Genomic DNA, 19,137 nt, shown 5'->3' with positions numbered 1-19,137 from the left:
AACTCAGGATTGAAATTTTTTATAGAAAATCAGTCTTAAAATCTTTAGTGAATAATTGCATAATCTTGAGTGAAATAAACTAGTTGCAGACCTTAGTTTCTAGGTCTGAAAAATGAGGTAAATTACGTTCTACAGGCCTTGCAGGAAAGTTTGCCGTTAAATGAGAGAATACCTGTGAATTACTTTTGAACTTTTTCGAGGGAAGTTGCTACATAAATTCAACTACAATGTAATTAATAAAAACTCATAGTATTAGGTATCTTTTTTCAATAACTTCCTCAGCTTTGAAATACTTTGTGAACACTTGATTTGTAATTTCTTCATAGCCATTGTGAATGTACATTTTGTTTGTCAGGAAGAGGAAACGTATGGTGGAAAATAATTTGTACTACAATGGAGGGTAGCAGGTCAGGTGACTGGAGGAGTTAGAATTGTGACTCATCTCTTGTGTGTTCTCAACTACATAAAAGCAATCTGCCCAAGGGGGAGGGGAAAAAACCTACAAACCACACACTCCATCCAATCATATAAAGACAAATCAGCCTTCAGGCAAATCAAATGTCTTCATTTAAAGTTTACCTGGATTTGGCACTCTGCCCATCTTTCCAAATCTGTTAACAATATACTTTCACAAACAGTTAAAAACATGCATACTGAAAAACATATCCTTCACAATGTTATTTTTAAAAACAAGGAACTCTTCAGCCCAGGGAAGATCACTGCTGGGGAAAAGGAAAGCTCCTTTCTGAGTTTGCAACATGTAAATACGGGATTAGTGGGTGGGATTGAGGTGTGCTCTGAGCATAAATAGAGGCTCGGGCTGAGCCCGCACACTAGGAGGCTTGGACCGCACTGAGGCCGGCTGGCTCACACGGACAGGTGGGTGGGGACATCAGGTAAGGCTCCGCAGGGCACTCGCTCTGATCACTTTGTAAAGTTGCAGGAATCAACAGAGAGAGAAGTGCAAGGTAGTTCCCAGGGGTTTGGAGGGGAAATAATGGAATTTCCATCAAAGGCTTACTGGGGCCTTTGTTTGGCCGGAGCTGGTAGAGGGCTGCATTCCTGAGCTGTTTCAAGGTAAGCTCTCTCCCTCTGGAAACAAGAGGTTTAAGCGTGGGTGAGCTCTAACCGTGTTCAGGCCTGGGACAGGGCCCAGCGTCTTCTGTCACGTCACCGTGCACTTCTCACCATCAACTGCTCTGCTTCTCACCCACTGGCTAGAGCACAGGCCCAGAGGCCTGGCAAATCTCTGCTCGGACTGCCCGCTAGGAGCTGCAATTCACAGTATTACTGCACATCAGAAAACACAGTTCTCTTTCTCCATCTGCTGTAAGGATACTCTTGTTACATCTTCAGTCTTGAAATTCATGGGGTGGGCTCTAAGAGGAGAGATCTGGCTGCTTTCCTGAAGCATTTATGAACAGGGATCCTGACACCTCCTGCAAGTTCATTCCCTGCTAAAGATAAGCAGACACAGTGACCAGTAAAAAGAGGCGGTTCCATGGAGTGTGTGTGTGTGCGCACGTGTGCATCCAAATTCTATCTCCCATGGTTAGCGTTCTGTTTTGAGGTGGTTTAGGCAGGACCCTTGCAGAGCCGAGTCCGAGTCCGCTTATTATGAAAACTTGATAGAACGAATCTCAGAAAGTGAGCCTACAGCAGTATATTTATACAGCAGGAGTGGCATTAGGCTTCAGTGAGTCATCCTGCCATAAACACATGGATTATGTCAGTAGTTCCAACCGGTGAGCTGCGGAGCGATGACAAGGGGGCATGCAGCAAGAACCATCGATGAGCCAAATAGATAAAATGCTTCACCCGGGGGTCACGATTTTTTCTGATATAAAGAGATGCTGTTGCTATAAATAAAATACAAAGTCAAATGTTTGTTGATAAATTCCAAGTAGTTATTTGCCATGATATGGTTCTGAATCAACTCCTATTTTAAAGGTACAATTATGCTCACATCCAAGTTCCTGTTTTATTTTGTTTTTTCTCCTCTATGTTAAAAAGAAATCTTTGCACTAAGAAGGCTGGGAATTGCTGACCTAGAGTACACATTCTTATCCGAGTAGAAAATGAAGAAAGTGTATCTTTGCTTTTTGTTTATGTCTTTTTTGAGTTAGACATTTTGTGGCCACATACTAGGATTTGGATAGATGATAACTGGTCGGCTGAAGCCAAGGCATCATCAGAATTGGGTACTTCAAACGCTTTTTTTAAAAACAGCTAACGCTTAGCAAAGATTCCCACTCAAGCTATCAGAACGTGAGAAACTCACCCCCCTTAAAAATACTAAGCATTGACAGCCCATCCTGCTTCCTTTGCAAGTTTATGGAGACCTACACCCATATTAGCGTGGTATTTGTGAAGCAATTTCAGTCTTTGTCTTTCCTGGAATCCATCTCTAATTCTGCACGTGAGAGATAACCACAGTGATTTACTAGTGCAACTCTCCTAGTTAGTGCACTCTCCCACTCACTCATCGATCTTATCTAACTGGTCCCTTTCCTGTCTGTCTACAGGCCTCTGCCTTGTAGTATTGTAACTTTCCTGAAGAATCAACTGTGAAATACTGGAAGGGAAAAAAAAAAAATTAACAAAGAGACACACACGGGTTTGGTTTCTCTGTGTCCTAAGCCCCACAGGATATTTTTGTGCCCAAAAATACATGCCCACGATCACCTACCGATAACAAGCCCATGGAGAGAGTCAGAGAATTGTTTCAGTGGAATGAACTTGCATGGACAGATTTTCGTCACCTCAGAACTAATAAATGGAATTTGAGTAAATGTTACACTAGGGAGAGAGTTAGCTGGGTATAAGTTTTCAGTTAAGTGACAAAGTTGGCAGTTTGAATTTAAATAAGGATTCGTTTTACTTAGATCTTATTCTTTAATGGCAACAGCCCCATTTTAACAGAAGGCTAAAGAAGTATGTGTGTTTAGGGGAATTGTTTCAAGAGGGGAAAATGGGAGCCAGCACTGCAAACTGGCAAGATCCGGAGGACTAGGTTCTGTACCCATCTCCTGAGAAATGGAGGAGGTAACCCCTAAGGTGCCTTCCAGTAGTAAAATTTCTGAAATATAAAATTTAAATGTAAATTCCCTTAGCTGTAAGAGTATATACATTTATTTTCATAAATATATCTATATACCTATTTCTATACTGTAGGTTTCTATGGAGAGCTCCATCAGTATATTTATATCTACATGCGTCTGTATCTGTTGATAGAGTCAAAAGTCAGTAGATATTCACACTAGCACTCTTAGGAAAATTCTGCGCAAGGGAGTTTTTCATACCAGCTGCATGTTTTCAGTCTCAACTAAGCATCAATTCCTTTGTATCCCAGGGTTGTGATACAGTCCGAAGGCTGTGAAGCCTGCTAATTCCCTTTTGTTTTACTGATATTTTCCTCGTTTTCCATATCAGATTTGCCATGGAGAAGATCTCGGTGTCAGCATTCTTGCTCCTTGTCGCCCTCTCTTACACTCTGGCCAAAGATATCACAGCAAAATCAGGGGCTAAGAAAGACACCAAGGACTCTGGACCCAAACTGCCCCAGACCCTCTCCAGAGGTACGAGTCAGCTTTTGGTCGCCTTTCAGTGCCACTTCATTGAGAAGCTGAGGCTTGTGTGCCAAAAATATTCTTGAACGTGTTTCTTCTAAATGTATCAAAGTTTATCATTAATTCTACTTTCTTTAGAGGGTTTTGCATTCGATTAGTATCTAGTATATATTTAGCCCAGTCTTTACCATTGCTTTTCAACAGCTTTAGTCTGAAATTGCAATAGCTTTTAAATATACTGGTTCCTTTTGTTCTAGGTTGGGGTGATCAACTCATCTGGACTCAGACCTACGAAGAAGCTTTATACAAATGCAAGACAAGGTAAAGACGAGGGTCACAGAGTTCTCTTAAAGCTCCCAGGAGCACCCTCTAGTGATATGTAGCTTTACATAAAATCTTACTAATTAAAAATTACCCCATCTCTGTCTCTTACAGCAACAAGCCCTTAATGATTATTCATCACTTGGATGAATGCCCACACAGTCAAGGTAATTTATTCTTCTAAATATAATTTCCTTTATAGGCTTTTAGCTTTAGGGACAAGGTTCAGGTCACTCATCTTTTTATCCTTAGTGCCTAGCACAGTTAAATAAAACAGAATATCTTATGTAATAACACATATTTTAAAGTAAATTCAAATATTTCCATACTTTGTGTTAACCAGTGGTGCACATTTTGAAAAAAAAAAACAAAAAACTCTAGGATCCATCCTTGACTTCTTGCTTTCTCTTGTATCTTGTATCTCCTACATCAGCAAATACCACTGCTTTACCTTCCAAATATATCCAGAAGCCAGCCCCAGCTTGATGGGTGTGTAAGCTGTGCAGTCACACAAGGCCCTGGAAGTTTCCTATGCTGGATTTAAAACTCTGCTTGTTGCTGTCTTAAAAATTCGTAGTAATTTTTGAGTAAGGGGCTCCATAATTTTGTTTTCTCCTGGGCTCCATATATCATGTAGGTCCTGCCCAAATCCAGCCACTTCCTATTGACTCATTTTACCGCCCTGATCCAAGCCAAGATCACATCTTGTCTAGACTATTTTAACAGCCACCTAACTGATCACCGTGCACTTAGCTCTCCATACCGAACCAGAGTGAGGCTGTTAAACATAAATCAGACCCTTTCACTCATGTGCTCAAGTGGCTTCTTATCACAAGTAAATGAAATCTAAATTCCTGATCATGGCCTACAAGGCTGGACATAATCTGGCCCCTGGCTATCTTTGCGTTCTTACCATTCTGCCCTTGTTTTTTCTCTACTCCGTCTAGCCTGGCCTTTGCATTTTTCCTCCTCCTGAGACCTAAGCTCATTCCTGCCTTAGGGCTATTGCTCTTGCAGCCTCCTCTGCCTAGCATGACAGACCCCCAAAATCTTCAAGTGGATCATTCTCTCCTTTAATGTCACCTCCTCTGAGAGCTCTACCTTGAACATTCTAGAGCTCTTAAACCTCTTGCCTTGCTTTATTTTTCTTTAAAGTGCGTATCTCCACCTGAAGTTATTAGATAATCTGCTTACTTGTTTATGGTCTGTTTCCCACATAAGCATTTGAGCTTTAGGAAGACAGCACATTACCTTTCTTTCTTCTTATTTTTTTTTTCATGACACTGGTTGTACCACATGATAATCACTCAGTAAATATGGATTGAAAAAAAAAAGGACAAATGAATGAATGATTGAATGAGTGAATGGCAATCAGCAAAGGTAGTCAATGGCCTAGATATTACTTCACTACTCATTTGCTAAAAAGGCAAAGTTGGATATTACATTAAAAATACAGTTCAGCTTAAAATATAAGAGAGAGCAATGGTGTCAGTCAGCGAGGAGATGGATACTTACCGATTCTTCTGTTTATTCTAGCTTTAAAGAAAGTGTTTGCTGAAAATAAAGAAATCCAGAAATTGGCAGAGCAGTTTGTCCTCCTCAATCTAGTTGTAAGTTCACTTTTCATCATCACTGACATTTCTCCATGGCTCATTATTTGAAATGGATGATTCATTTTTCCTATGCCTGTTAGTCACACTGCACTGACTGGGGTCTGTTCCAGAGATCTCATCTCACAGATTACGGAGGAAAAAGATATTTTACTAATAATCTATCTTGCATGGCTGTGCTTTTATTTAGTAATTGACGATTTTAGGCTGTCAGGATTTTCTCAGTTGCTGTAAAAATTGGAAGGCTTTTGTCCTTGCAGATCTCTTCCTGTGCCCTTTTCCCTAAATTCCTGGTGCTCTACACCTCTTCTTAGACCTCGGCTTCTCTCTCCCTGCACCCCTTCTTAGTCCTTGGCTCCTCTCTCCCAGGAGTGACAGTTTCCCAGGCTGTCTAAAGCAAATCAGTGCAGGGGCTTAAGCCTCCCCTCGCATGTGCATTCCACCATCAGTGCCCTTCCTGATGGTCGAGCTGTCTGCAAGTTCTTTCTATTCAGCTACAAATAGGTTCCACTTTTCCTTCCAAAAGGAAACAAGCGAACAATAAACAACTCACAAAACTACTCTCCCTAGCCCTATGTCCTTTCCCTCCCTCCTTCCCCCTTTGCCCCCTTCCCTCTCCCTTTCCCTCTCTCTCCGCTCTTCACAAGCTGACAAAGGTTGGCTTCTTCAAAGAAGCATCAGTTCTTCCTCACCTCCCTTCCACAGGCTCCTATTCCTCTTCCTACCTTTTAATATTAGTGACTTGGTGAATCTCTGCTTGACTTACTTCTCAATATTTTATATTCTCTTTTTAATATTTTACATTCTTTATGGATAACTTCATCTACATCTGCCTTTAATCAATGCCCACGCACTGGTAATTGCCAAACCTTACCTGAACACGCAACAATTTCCAACTTGTGTGTGCAGCCGTGGCCCAGATTTTGCATTATTAGCTTAAACTCAACGTGTTCAACACTGAATTTATCGCTTGGTGCAGGATTTTCCAACAGCTCTCTGTTCTTTATTCCACGTTTCACTGAAAGTTCCATTCGAGATTGCGCTCTCCTACTCACCTCCAGCAGTCAAGAAACCCTGTGGTTCTAACTTCTAAATATTCTTGCTGTAGGTCACTTCCCTATCAAGTGAGGACCACTGTTTAATGTAAGAATTTCTCTCTTTGCCTAGTTTACTACAGTATTACTAAGTGGCTCCCTGCCTACAAAATAAATCCCAGCTAATCCCACGTGGCCATCAGGGGACTGACTCTAAAAACCACACTGGGATCATGGTACTTCGAAATCCCTCCAGTGGTTCTGATCTATTCATGAACACACGCAAACACTGGCACGGCGTGCAAGACCTCTCACGAGCCGGCCCCGGAAGCAGCTCTCTAGCATCTTCTCTCACCACTGCCTCGTGCGTCCTCTTTCAATCCTCCCAAAACACATGGTCCTCCCAGAAAGTGCCGTGCCTTTCCTCTACCTTTGTGCAATCTCTCCCCACTGCCTGGAGTAACCTTGTTTTCCATGTACCTGACTCTTATTCATTTTTTTAAGACTCCTCCCCACCCACTTCAGAGAGTCTTAGTCGACCTTGCATACAGGGTTAAATGCCCTGTTCTGGTCACCCACGGCACCTTCGCGTCCTCCTTCATAACACCGCACCAACTGGATCCTCAGTATTCACGTCCTTACCTGTGTCTCTCAACTGACGTGCATTCCTTAAAGATGAGTGCCATAAGCCTATTTGTTTCTGTAATTTCTCCAAAATGACTTGGTTTTTTTCACTGTTCTATTTCCTCCCATCTCATCCAAGACGTCTTCCCCAAATGCCGTAACTCCCTCCGTAGTCTCCCTTCTTGAACTTTTTTGCTCTTTATCATGTTCATTCAGCTCTCTACCTCAGGTTCTGTATTATGGTTGGCTCTCTTGTTTATTATTTCATGTGTGTAGCTTGCCCCTCATCTGTATTATTAACTCTCTGTGGAAGAGATGTGCCTTACAGTATCTCGAGACGCCTCCCCCAGTAATGGACAGATTTCTGTATTAACAAGTTTGACAATACCTCAAGAATAGACAAACTAAAAGCTGTCTTTTCTTTTAATCTTAGTATGAAACAACTGACAAACACCTTTCTCCTGATGGCCAATATGTCCCCAGGATCATGTTTGTTGGTAAGTAAAAATGACAATGAGATTAAGCACACTGATAATTGCCCAAGTGCCGTGATATCTCGTCTTCCGACACCCCCTCCCTCATCTGCCACTCCATCATGGCCAATGCCATTGCCACGGCCTAGCAAGGGGTAGAACATTCCTTTACATTTCTCCACATTTCTTCATTAGAAAATTCAAGCTTCCACTTATTTCCACGTTTGTTTCTCATCTACTAAAGTAAACTTATCATGTCCTGTCACAAATACATCAGAGAAGGAAGCACCCTGTTAACTATTTAAATGTATTGCCCATTTTCCTGAATACATCAGGCCAGTAAATTCTTATTTTTCATCAGGCAAACTTCCAACTTGTATGTTGGATTTTTTTTTCTGACATTTTTTGTAATTATTTGTGGGCAAGTTAGGAATATGGCTGGCAGAAAAGAAATCAGAGGAGCCATGCTCCTTCCAGCCACTGGTATTTTTCATGTGCTGTTCCCTCTACTGGAAGGCTTTTCCTGCTTCCCCCATGCACCTGCCCATGACCTAGTCATCACTGTCATTCCCTGACCTGGCACAATCGCCATTAATGTGCTCTTGCGGCACTGTGCTCCTCTCAATAGTCACTCTTTTCTCAGATACAATTTTGTATTTATTGGGTGATTGTTTAGTATCTCTTTTCCCCCATAGGGGGAAATATGCAGCTCTTTGTGGCTGGGACTGTGTTTCTTCTGACCATCATATTTTTAGCGTGACCCTGTGGTAGGCTGGCAATAAATATTCGTTAAATGATTGGACACATGAATTGAGACTGACTTTGAGCCAAGTCATACTGATTTAAGGACAATGAATAAATAAATCCATCACATGGCAGAGCTCACCTGATCAAGTGGTGCACCTGTGTGATCCATCCAAGTTCACACTAAATGCACAGAACAGGGGAGAGGAACAAGTGAAGGATCAAAAGGAGGAAGGCTGAACTCGAGCTAATTTTATAGATTCAGTTATGTTCAGATTTAGAAAATCTACAACGTTTAAATTGGGACTTTATAGGTCATCCAGTGACACTCTGTGCAGGAGTTCTTTTCATAGGATTTATTCCCGTCTAAGGGCATTTTAACGCACATTCAATTCCTTCCAAAAGAACCAACTCCAGCTCAGGAGTGTAGACGCTGGCTACAGATTAGAATCACCTAGAAGATTTTAAAAAATCAAGCTGCCGGGGCCACACCTCAAAGCAATTAAATCAGAATCTTGCCGGGATGGGAGGCAGAAGGTATTTCTTGAAGGTCTGGAGGTGGTTCAAGGTTTGCAGCCAGCTGCAGGGGGCAGCTCTGTGAGCCCATCGTTGCCTGTTTCAAAAGCTTTTCTTATGTTAATTTATTACAAAGAGTAGACCCTGCGTTTGTATCCTCCGCACGTAGCAGAAGTATAATAGGTTTTAAGTCTTTGTTGAACAAATAAATGTCTGCTTTTTGTAATTAACGTCAGTGGGGCCCATTCCAACATTCTGAAATGACAGATTGTCCACTAAGGTACCAGTGGCCAACCGTGCATCCAAGCCACTGGTTCTCCCGTGCCTCCTTCATCTGATTTTCAGGACGTGTACCTTAGGCCCCTTCAATCCTCCCTGACAAGGCAAGGTTTCTAGGCCTGTGTAGATCCTAGTACCTCCCCTGGCGATACACCTTATTTTCAAAATGCCTTCTTTTCTCATTAGTTGATAGCCTCAAATTAAATATAAAACATGGAAAAATGGATTTAAACCTCTAGGGATGTAGGTGTGCATAAGGGAAGACTCCTAAATCTTTATTTTTTAAATGCAGCTAGATATCAATAGAGTGAAAAATAGAGAGGGCCCTACATGCTTATTTGACCTTTGCCACTCTTACGGGTTTGTGTTCCTTTACTCATTAAAAACAACCTTGGGTTTTAAAAACTAGCATTGGATGTGGGTTTCTAATTATCTAGGTTGCTCTTGGTAATACACTGAGATTACAACATGGGCATTTCAAAAGTTTAAAATAGTTCTTTAGTAGAGAATGCCAGTGTTTTCACCAAAGCACCCAACACCCCCCTGCCGGGATGTCTTCTTCTGTCTTCAGGTTGCTATAGATAGGACAGCAGGGTTCATAACCTTTCCCACAAATAGCATTGCGCAGCTGTCGAGGGCTCCGGGCCCTGCTTTGGGGACTGGCAGCCACAGGCCTGGTTGCAGAGGAGACGGACTAGAACTCCATGAGGCGGATCGCACGCTGTGCTCCTTTCCCTGGCCATGGACAAGTATGTGGGCTTCCTCATGCAACAGAGCTTACTTGGAAACATCGACTCCATTCTTGTTTGCTTTTTCTTTGCAGACCCATCCCTGACAGTTAGAGCTGACATCACTGGAAGATACTCGAATCGTCTCTATGCTTATGAACCTTCAGATGTAGCTCTACGTAAGTGTCACCTCCTGTGAACATGTCTATTGCTGTTGCACTAAGAGTAGAGTCCATGATGAGGAGGGAGAAAGCTGGGCTCCGACACACAGAGACTCAGTTTGACACTGACTAGCCTTGTGTCCCTCAGGCAGATCATATTCACTGTGGTCTCATTCATTCATTCATTCATTCATTTATTTTAAGATTTTATTTATTTATTTGACAGAGAGAGAGACAGCGAGAGAGGGAACACAAGCAGGGGGAGTGGAGAGGGAGAAGCAGGCTTCCCACGGAGCACAGAGTCCGATGCGGGGCTCGATCCCAGGACCCTGGGATCATGACCTGAGCTGAAGGCAGACGCTTAATGACTGAGCCACCCAGGAGCGCCATAACTTAGCTTTTTTATTTTTATTTTTATTTATTTATTTATTTATTTTTAAAAGATTTTATTTATTTATTTGACAGAAAGAGACACAGCGAGAGAGGGAACACCAGCAGGGGGAGGGGGAGAGGGAGAAGCAGGCCTCCTGCCGAGCAGGGAGCCCGATGTGGGGCTGGATCCTGGGACTCCAGGATCATGACCTGAGCCGAAGGCAGACGCTTAAGGACTGAGCCATCCAGGCGCCCCATCACTGTGGTCTCATTTATTTAAATCTCAATGAAAGATTCTTTAGATTGGGTATCTTTTTCTCTAGAAGGATTTTATGACCATATTACCTGCTTTTCAATGTTTCCTTAGGCGCCCTCTCGTACAAAGTCCTACCACAGAATCAAGGGCAACGGTAACTGTGTTATTACACCAGTAGTAGGAATCTGCATGCCCTAAATACTTCTTCCAAATAATGAAAGTGAAATAACGTAGTTCTGTGCGTTGATGTTGAGTTTAAGTTCAGTTTTAAAGATCAGTAGGAAAGATGGTTCCCAGGACTTGGCAAGATGCTCACTTTCCCTGGAGTTGCCATAAAATGGAAAGGAATAAAAAAAAAGAAACTCAGGGCAGACAAAGCACCTCAACAGGAGACTGTAGCTATAGGTGTGACATCGAATTAGTCCTTCTGGGAAGACAAATGGGTTCCGTCCTAAGAACCAATCCTGCTCAATGACTAGTTCTAGAGCTGCCTGGAACTGTACTGCCCAATAAGTGAGCCATGAGCTCCATGTAGCTCTTTAACGTTACATTAATTAAAAGTTAAAATTCAGGGGCGCCTGGGTGGCTCAGTCGGTTAAGCGACTGCCTTCGGCTCAGGTCATGATCCTGGAGTCCCGGGATCGAGTCCCGCATCGGGCTCCCTGCTCAGCAGGGAGTCTGCTTCTCCCTCTGACCTTCCTCCTTCTCATGCTCTCTGTCTCTCATTCTCTCTCTCTCTCAAATAAATAAATTAAAAAAAAAAAAAGTTAAAATTCAATTCCTCAGGCACACTAACCACAGTTTAAGTACTCAACACACAGGCACTGAATATTTTTGACCATCACAGAATACCTACTGAGTGGCACTGACCTAGAACAGCATGCTGGGGAGAAGACTTGAGGCTGCATCTCGGCCGCAGCAAAGATTATCATGGTCCATTAGCGAGCGATGCCTCCAGTGGGTGCGGGAGGACCAGGGAAGTACATGCCAAGTACTGGCCATTCTCGAGATAATGGCATATTTCTTAGTATGACTTTGGACTCCTTCAAGGCATGTATCCTGCACAGGTAATATCACAGTGCTTTGTAGAAAAGACACGTGATAAATATTGGAAGAGAACTGGATTGTAGTAAAACCATGTCACATACTTCTAGAAAAAAATGTCTCACAAAATTACCAACTATTCACCCTATCATGAAATAGCACCCCATTCAACAATGAATAAAGTACCCAAATTTAGGGGCTAACTAGAGCTATCAATATAATTTCTGGTGGCATCTTGACTGTGGCAACTTTTTCCCCATTAGTGCTCGACAACATGAAGAAAGCTCTCAAGTTGCTGAAGACTGAATTGTAGAGAAAAAAACGTCTGCAAGCTTTTCCCTCTCTGTCCGGCCCTGAGACTTAGAACCAGAGGAGATGCTAGAAGACACTGGAGAATGCAGGCACACTGATGGACATGCTGATTGGATTATGGTTATTGTTACAACAGCTATTTTTTAAAAATCTGGTTTCAAGTATATATGCATGAAAACAATATTGCATACTACCAGAGTAAGCCATGCTTCTTTTTTAAAAAAAAATAAATAAATCCTTTTGGGGGTGTTCAGACTGTTATTTTTCCTCCAACTTAGTCCTTCAGAGAAAACCTATTTAGTTCATTCACCAAATAGGACTTCTGGACACACGAAATATTCAAAGAGGAGAAAAACTGACTTATCTGGAGCAATGAAGACCAAAGACAGTCCAAGTTAACACATCACTATATAGTTTCTCACTGCGTGACTAGAAGTAGACATGAGCTTAGTCAATATAAGTATCAAAAAAGAGTATGTGTTTAAAAGAATATGTAGAAAGGCACCCCAAGAAGATCAGGTACTTCCTTGAAGACAACCCCTCCCCACCCAGGCCAGAAACTCCTATGTACACACTTTACTTCAAGAATTCAATTTTAGTTGGATTTTGCACAATTGAACCCTCTCAGAGAAAGTCTCTGACAGATAGCTTTCTCCATCAGAGCCCTAATTTTGTGAAAAGGTCAAAGAACATCTGTACCCATGAACATACCCTAATGAAAGCCTAAGAATTCGCCTTATAATACATTTGGTCGCTCAAGATTTTAGAGCACCGCCCTGGAATAAATTTAGTTGAGTTGTTCCCATCTTCACTAAAACGTGACTAGCTGGGAGAAGAGCAAAGGTAATGACATCATGTCTATGAGCAGAGGTCAGAGGTCACCACTTACTTTTGGAGAAGTTGAGAGAGGTGGTGGCTTTCAAAAGGGGAGAAGCTTTCGCTACTTTCAACTCTTGATTCTGAATGACAAAAATTAGAACTGTGTATTAATTTCTTCACTACATATTGAATCTCACATTCATTGTCACATGGAATTTCTTTATCACCCAGCCCCCACTGACTTCTTTGGCCCATGAATGGCTATGGTGGTCCGTACCATGCTTTGAATATTGATATATTGATTATCTATTGCTTGTCTTGACAAACTTTTCTTTGGCATTATTATCTTTTCCAGGGCAGAATATACATTTTAAATTCTTTTCTCTTTCACAGTACTATCAAAAAACTATGTACTAATAGGGTCTGTGTACATATGGTTGATTTAATGACATACAAATCCTCAGTAAAAATATTGGCAGAGGGATTGGGCTCTCTTCTTACAAATAGGTACATATGTTGGGGCGCCTGGGTGGCTCAGTCGTTAAGCGTCTGCCTTCAGTTCGGGTCATGGTCCCAGGATCCTGGGATCGAGCCCCACATCGGGCTCCCTGCTCAGCAGGAAGCTTGCTTCTCCCTCTCCCACTACCCCCTGCTTGTGTTCCCTCTCTCGCTGTGTCTCTCTCTGTCAAATAAATAAATAAAATCTTAAAAACAAAACAAAACGAAAAAACAAACAAGTAGGTACATATGTTAAAAAGGTTAAATATTATATTTAGAAAGTTCTCTGAGAGTTAATGAAGGGGAAAAAAGTTTTCACTTATATACAAATATTTTGAATGACAACTTCTAAGATGTTCAGGTTTCCTCTATAGTACAGCAGAATAAAAATTAAAAAATTGGTTTTTTTATCAAGCTGATATAAAATTAAGTCCTTAAAGTTTGTTGAATGACAAAATGTTACTTGAACAACATATATAATTTTTAAGATATAAATACATCTCTGGGAAGTCAAATGTTAAGGTTGCAAGGAAGATAAATCTCCCTTAGAAAAGTGTTAAACAGGGCGCCTGGGTGGCTCAGATGGTTAAGCGTCTGCCTTCGGCTCAGGTCATGATCCCAGGGTCCTGGGATCGAGTCCCGCATCGGGCTTCCCGCTCCTTGGGAGCCTGCTTCTCCCTCTGTTTCTCTCTGTCTCTCATGAATAAATAAATAAAATCTTAAAAAAAAAAAAAAGAAAAAAGAAAAGTGTTAAACAAAGACATGGTCTCCTCTACTTCTGAGAATTTGTCCTCCTGCAAATCAGGAAATCATCCAAAACAAAGTTCTGTGAAGATGCCGATGGCAACATTATTGAAACATACTTAAAAAAAATGGCAACCACCAAATATAGTGGTTACATCGTGTATTAACACAAAGTGCACTATGTCGTCATCTATAAACATAAACAGTGTGAAGAAACAGAAAGAATAAGTGAACAAGAATATAGGTATTTCTGTGCTGTAATTGTAATTCCAGGAAGTATGTGAGAAGTGAAGCTGTAAAGAGAAGAACTTCTGCTTGAAGCTTATGGAAATCATTAGCAAAGCCTGTTCATTCTTGTCATCCCACAATCTTTCCTGTGTGTTCAAATAAACTGAAGTGAAAGCATACCTTGACTATTTCTCTAATTACACAGAACTGGAAGAAAGCTGTGAGCCTAGAGAGCATTATTTCAAACAACGGAAGCAAAATGTTGGTAACAGTGGGAACACGAAATGGTATAACCACTGTGAAAAACAATGTGACTGTTCCTCAAGAACTTTAGCATAGAGTTACCATTCGATCCAGTAATTCCACTTCCAAACACCTGAAAGCAGGAAAAAAACTCTATCTGTGCATTCACGTTTGTAGCAGCATGATTCACAATAGCCAGTAGGTGGAAGCCAATCAGCGGCTGAGTGGATCAACAAAATGTGGCATATGCCAACAAGGGAACACTATTCAGCCTTTAAAAGGAAGGATCCTGACACCTGCTACAACATGGATGAACCTTGAAAACATTAGGTTAAGTGAATAACGAAACCAGTCACATAAGGACGAACACTGTGTTTCCACTTACATGAGGGATCTGGAAGAGTCAGATTCACTGACACAGGAGGATGGCAGTTGTCAGGGGCTAACGGAAGAGGGGGAAGGGGGTGGGGGGATTGTTTGCCAGGTGCACACTGTCAGCTTGGGAAGATGAAAAAGCTCGTGGGGATGGTGGTTGGGTCACACTGTGAATGCACTTAATGACACTTTATTACACACTTAAAAATAGTTAAAATGAGGGGCGCCTGGACGTCTCAGTCGGTTCAGCGTCTGCCTTCGGCTCAGGTCATGATCCCAGAGTCCTGGGATCAAGCCCCGTGTTGGGAATCCCTGTTCAGCAGGGAGTCTGCTTCTTCCTCTCGCTCTGCCTGCTTGCGCTCACTCGCTCTGTCAAATAAATGAATAAAATCTTAAAAAAAAATAAAATGATACATTTTATGCTATGTGTATTTTACCACGCTAAAAAAAAGGAATGTTTTATCAGTTTTATTGGAGGCCCCTCATCTTAGGGGGAAAAAGGGTAATTTAGAAAAAACTTGGTAACATAAATCATCTGTGAGTCATTTACACAGATGATCAACATGCCGGGTTAAACCATTTTCACCTGCTTGAGAACTGCAGTCTTCAATCATCTACCACTGTTTAGCTCTGCTTTGGGTTTTTGCGCGTTTCAGGCATTCACTAATCCTAAGTAGCTTCTAAGGTCCTTATATTTAGCAGTCACTGGTGAGCACAGGAGTGGGGGTCGGGGGCTGCGGGGGGTGGGGGGAGGGGGGAGATAAAAAAAAAAGCTCTAAGACAAGAACAGAAATTCCTTCAGTTACTCACCAAGGAGGCAGAGTTCAAAATCCAAGTGAGCCTAACTTTTTTTTTTTTTAAGGTTTTATTTATTTATTTGACAGAGAGAGACACAGTGAGAGAGGGAACACAAGCAGGGGGAGTGGGAGAGGGAGAAGCAGGCTTCCCGCCGAGCAGGGAGCCCGATGTGGGACTCAATCCCAGGACTCTGGGATCATGACCTGAGCCGAAGGCAGACGCTTAACGACTGAGCCACCCAGGCGCCCCGAGCCTAACTTTTTAAAAAGCCACTTGTCAAGTTGTCACCTCATCAACCGTAAAAACCAGATCCTGAAAGTAAACAACGGTGGTTTCACCCTCCAAGTGATATCACGGTCCACTGTTTGCCATATAATCTAACTCAGGCAACTCCCTCCCGCCCTCATTTGAAAATGAATTCCAAAAGCGGATTTTCCTGAGGAGAGTGGATGAGAAGTAGCCTGGCCTATGGTAGAAGAGTCTGATTTTTCCCTCTTGCCCACTGTCTCAGGAGGTATGTCAAGGACTACAATTATCCAGTTGTGATGGGTAATTGTAACAGAGGAAGACCTCTGTTCTCTTCTGTCTCCCCCTGGGGGGTTCAGTGGAGAAATGGGGTAAAAGGCATTACTGGATTGCTCCCTAAAGTTGTTTAGAAAACACTGACCAACAACACATACCGTAATTGCATTTGGCATAGCCAGGTGTAAAAATTAACTGCCAGACCAAAACATAACGAGTGCCTAGTAACTATCCCCTCCACATTTCCAGAAACCTGAACAACTTGGTCTTTAACTTTATATATATATATATATATATTTTTAATGTTTTATTTATTCATGAGAGTCAGAGAGAGAGAGAGAGGCAGAGGCAGAGGGAGAAGCAGGCTCCCCGCCTAGCAGGGAGCCCGACGCGGGACTCGATCCCAGGACCCTGGGATCATGACCTGAGCCGAAGGCAGACGCTTAACCATCTGAGCCACCCAGGCGCCCGGTCTTTAACTTTATTGTCCACTCTAATAAAACAACTGACGTGCGAATGATCATATTTGTACAATCACATGCCTGGAAGTGTTTTTTCTCCTATGAAATATTATGAAAAAAATGCAATTCTAATTTGTTCAGTACCAGCTATAAAGTGAAATTGTTTCATATATTTACTTGGTGCATTTTCAAAAGGATGAATAAACTTAAACAGGGTTAAACAAATACTTAGAAAAAGTGTAGGAGGAGGTTTTTGGTTCAAGGAAACTAAGAACTTAAAGCCCCACTTCTGGATTCTTTTCCCTCTCTGAAAGGTTTTTCTCAGCAGCATATGACTTGGGTTGAACATGCAGAACTGGTTTTCAGACCAAACTGGTTGTTTCAATCACAGAGTGTCTGAGATGAATTTATGCCACATGAACTCTGATTTTAGAAACTGTAGCCTAACATTTTTCCTTTGTATTAGCATTTTATTAACTAAAGTTTCACCCTTCACACCAAAGCTGACTGGGCAAATGGAATATGTAAATAGGGAATAAGAGAAATTTTAAAAATGAGTAGAGCTTCCTTTTTAAATAAATGCTAGGTGGTGAGAGAGAGAGGCGCTCTTGAGTATGCATTATGGACATTTGTTTTAATTCAAGGACAGACCCTCCTCTGACCCCCTCCTCTGATCCCGTGTGTTTACGGGCAACATTTCTATGCACACAGGCAGCAGCGCTCCTGTAATCCTGGGATCAGCCTGACTTCTGCAGCCTCATTAGCAGCCACTTGGGAATCAGGAGAGACCTATTCAGAGGCCTTTCCAGCAGGTGTATAATAAACTGTGCAACGTGAGCTGTACCTCTGCACACGGACACAAACCGAGATCGCAGGAGACCTCCCAGGACAATCTATCATCTTCAGATATGCCTGTGGGAACAGAAAGCCCAAATTAATCTAACAAGGCTACTCTTGGTACTTGAAAATGTATTATTTCTTGAGTGGCGAGTCATTAGTTATGACCCACTCTCATAATCCTATAGTTCAGTAGCCCTAAAGATTCATGCTTCCCAGGCCCTGATTTGTAATTGGGTTGACCCAAATAAGGCCACTGCAATTAGAGCACAAGCCAAAGCTATGGAAAAGCTCTTTCCAATATAGTCATCTGTACCAAGAAAAGTATTACAGTAAGAGGCACCAGAATCTCATGGGAACCTCAAGATGTAATAAAGCAAACAAGGAAAATACAGAAGGCCTTAATGACAAGACAGTATGCAAAAATCTCACTTGCTCCATGTGTCACTTATAATCTCATCTTACGGTATAAGTAGGAACATTGTTAGGGTTGCCCAGAGCTCAATATGGCATTGAAGGATAGCAGACTATGCCACTCTCTGGCATCAAGATTATTTTGAGCTCATTATTTCTGAAAAAATGCAGACATAGGAGGAGCTCTGTAAACAGAGAATTTAACCCTTCATTAAAGGAAATTTATACTTATAAAGGAAATCTCTATATGTAAGAGTGTCTCCTTTTCTCTGTACCAGGAAGAGGATGACTCTAGATCACAAGAAACTTAGCACTGCAGAAGTCACTGACTTAAATCTATGTAACAAGTCTTACTTTTGTTTATAGTGCTTTTCCTGGTAACCCTAACTGTCCTTCCCTCCAATTCTCACACCCCAACACACATACCTTTATTTAGTCTTTAGCTAAAGATAGTATCTAATATGGTATCTTGGGCCATCTTGGGGAATTACTCAGTTTTGGGTAATATCTTACGTATACATGTTAATAGATATGTATGCATGTTAATAAACCTGGTTTTCTCTTGTTAATCTGACTTGTATTAGATAGGGTCTAAGACAAGAACTTAGAAGAGTAAAGGGGAAATTATTTTTCCTCCCTTACTGTATCATGGGAGTTGCACAATTGGGTTTTCTTGAAAGATCAGCCAGTCTTCCAGAATCATGGAGGTGAAACAACCACAGAATGCTCTAAAATTCTACAGATCGACAGTTTGCCCTCTTTCTTGGCCTAAAACCCATCATAATGACAATTACCAATAAAATACTATATTCTACATAAAATGCAAGACAAGAATTTAGTAATTGTCAGTAACATGAAAGAACTTATATTGTCCCCAAATAAATGCTAATGACTTCTCTTTTAAAAAACAGTTCTCGGGCGCCTGGGTGGCTCAGTCGGTTAAGCGACTGCCTTCGGCTCAGGTCATGATCCTGGAGTCCTGGGATCGAGTCCCACATCAGGCTCCCTGCTCAGCAGGGAGTCTGCTTCTCCCTCTGACCCTCCTCCCTCTCATGCTCTCTGTCTCTCATTTTCTTTCTTGCAAATAAATAAAATCTAAAAAAAAATAAAAATAAATAAATAAAAAACAGTTCTCACTATGGAGAAAATATTAAA

The 19,137-nt window shown here is 41.7% G+C and overlaps 1 protein-coding gene and 1 long non-coding RNA gene across 4 annotated transcripts; one reads left to right on the top strand and one right to left on the bottom strand.

Annotated features, from left to right (window-relative positions):
- The first annotated feature begins 731 nt into the window (after positions 1-731).
- AGR2 (anterior gradient 2, protein disulphide isomerase family member) lies at positions 732-12,289 on the top strand. Of its 3 annotated transcripts, none has more exons than XM_035020680.1 (8): positions 732-879; positions 3,433-3,578; positions 3,827-3,890; positions 4,005-4,057; positions 5,427-5,500; positions 7,592-7,655; positions 9,994-10,077; positions 11,995-12,098. In XM_035020680.1, the coding sequence occupies exons 2-8, from the start codon at positions 3,440-3,442 to the stop codon at positions 12,042-12,044; spliced, it is 528 nt and encodes a 175-aa protein (XP_034876571.1). In that variant the 5' UTR covers positions 732-879; positions 3,433-3,439; the 3' UTR covers positions 12,045-12,098. The 3 variants fall into 3 exon arrangements, with proteins under 3 accessions (XP_034876571.1, XP_034876570.1, XP_034876572.1); XM_035020679.1 differs by having other exon boundaries at positions 733-896; positions 11,995-12,289; XM_035020681.1 differs by lacking the exon at positions 732-879 and adding an exon at positions 946-1,077 and having other exon boundaries at positions 11,995-12,084.
- LOC118020833 lies at positions 10,681-18,913 on the bottom strand. The gene is made up of 3 exons (XR_004682021.1): positions 17,576-18,913; positions 11,558-13,002; positions 10,681-11,008 (listed from the first exon to the last, which is right to left on the bottom strand). It is a non-coding gene; the product is annotated as an uncharacterized LOC118020833 (long non-coding RNA).
- Positions 18,914-19,137: the final 224 nt, after the last annotated feature.

The sequence above is a fragment of the Mirounga leonina genome, unplaced genomic scaffold (assembly GCF_011800145.1).
Source record: "Mirounga leonina isolate KUSES-001 unplaced genomic scaffold, KU_Mleo_1.0 Mir_174, whole genome shotgun sequence".
In the NCBI taxonomy this organism is placed as follows: Eukaryota; Metazoa; Chordata; class Mammalia; order Carnivora; family Phocidae; genus Mirounga; species Mirounga leonina.
The sequence above is the reverse complement of the archived record's forward strand: the minus strand, read 5'-3'. Positions and strand labels throughout refer to the sequence as shown.

Bases quoted from the DNA above. Each gene is read 5' to 3' on its own strand.
- AGR2 (XM_035020679.1), top strand. From the start codon at position 3,440: ATGGAGAAGATCTCGGTGTCAGCATTCTTGCTCCTTGTCGCCCTCTCT. The intron at 3,579-3,826 runs GTACGAGTCAGC...CTTTTGTTCTAG, and splicing joins GCCCCAGACCCTCTCCAGAG to GTTGGGGTGATCAACTCATC. The intron at 4,058-5,426 runs GTAATTTATTCT...TGTTTATTCTAG, and splicing joins TGAATGCCCACACAGTCAAG to CTTTAAAGAAAGTGTTTGCT.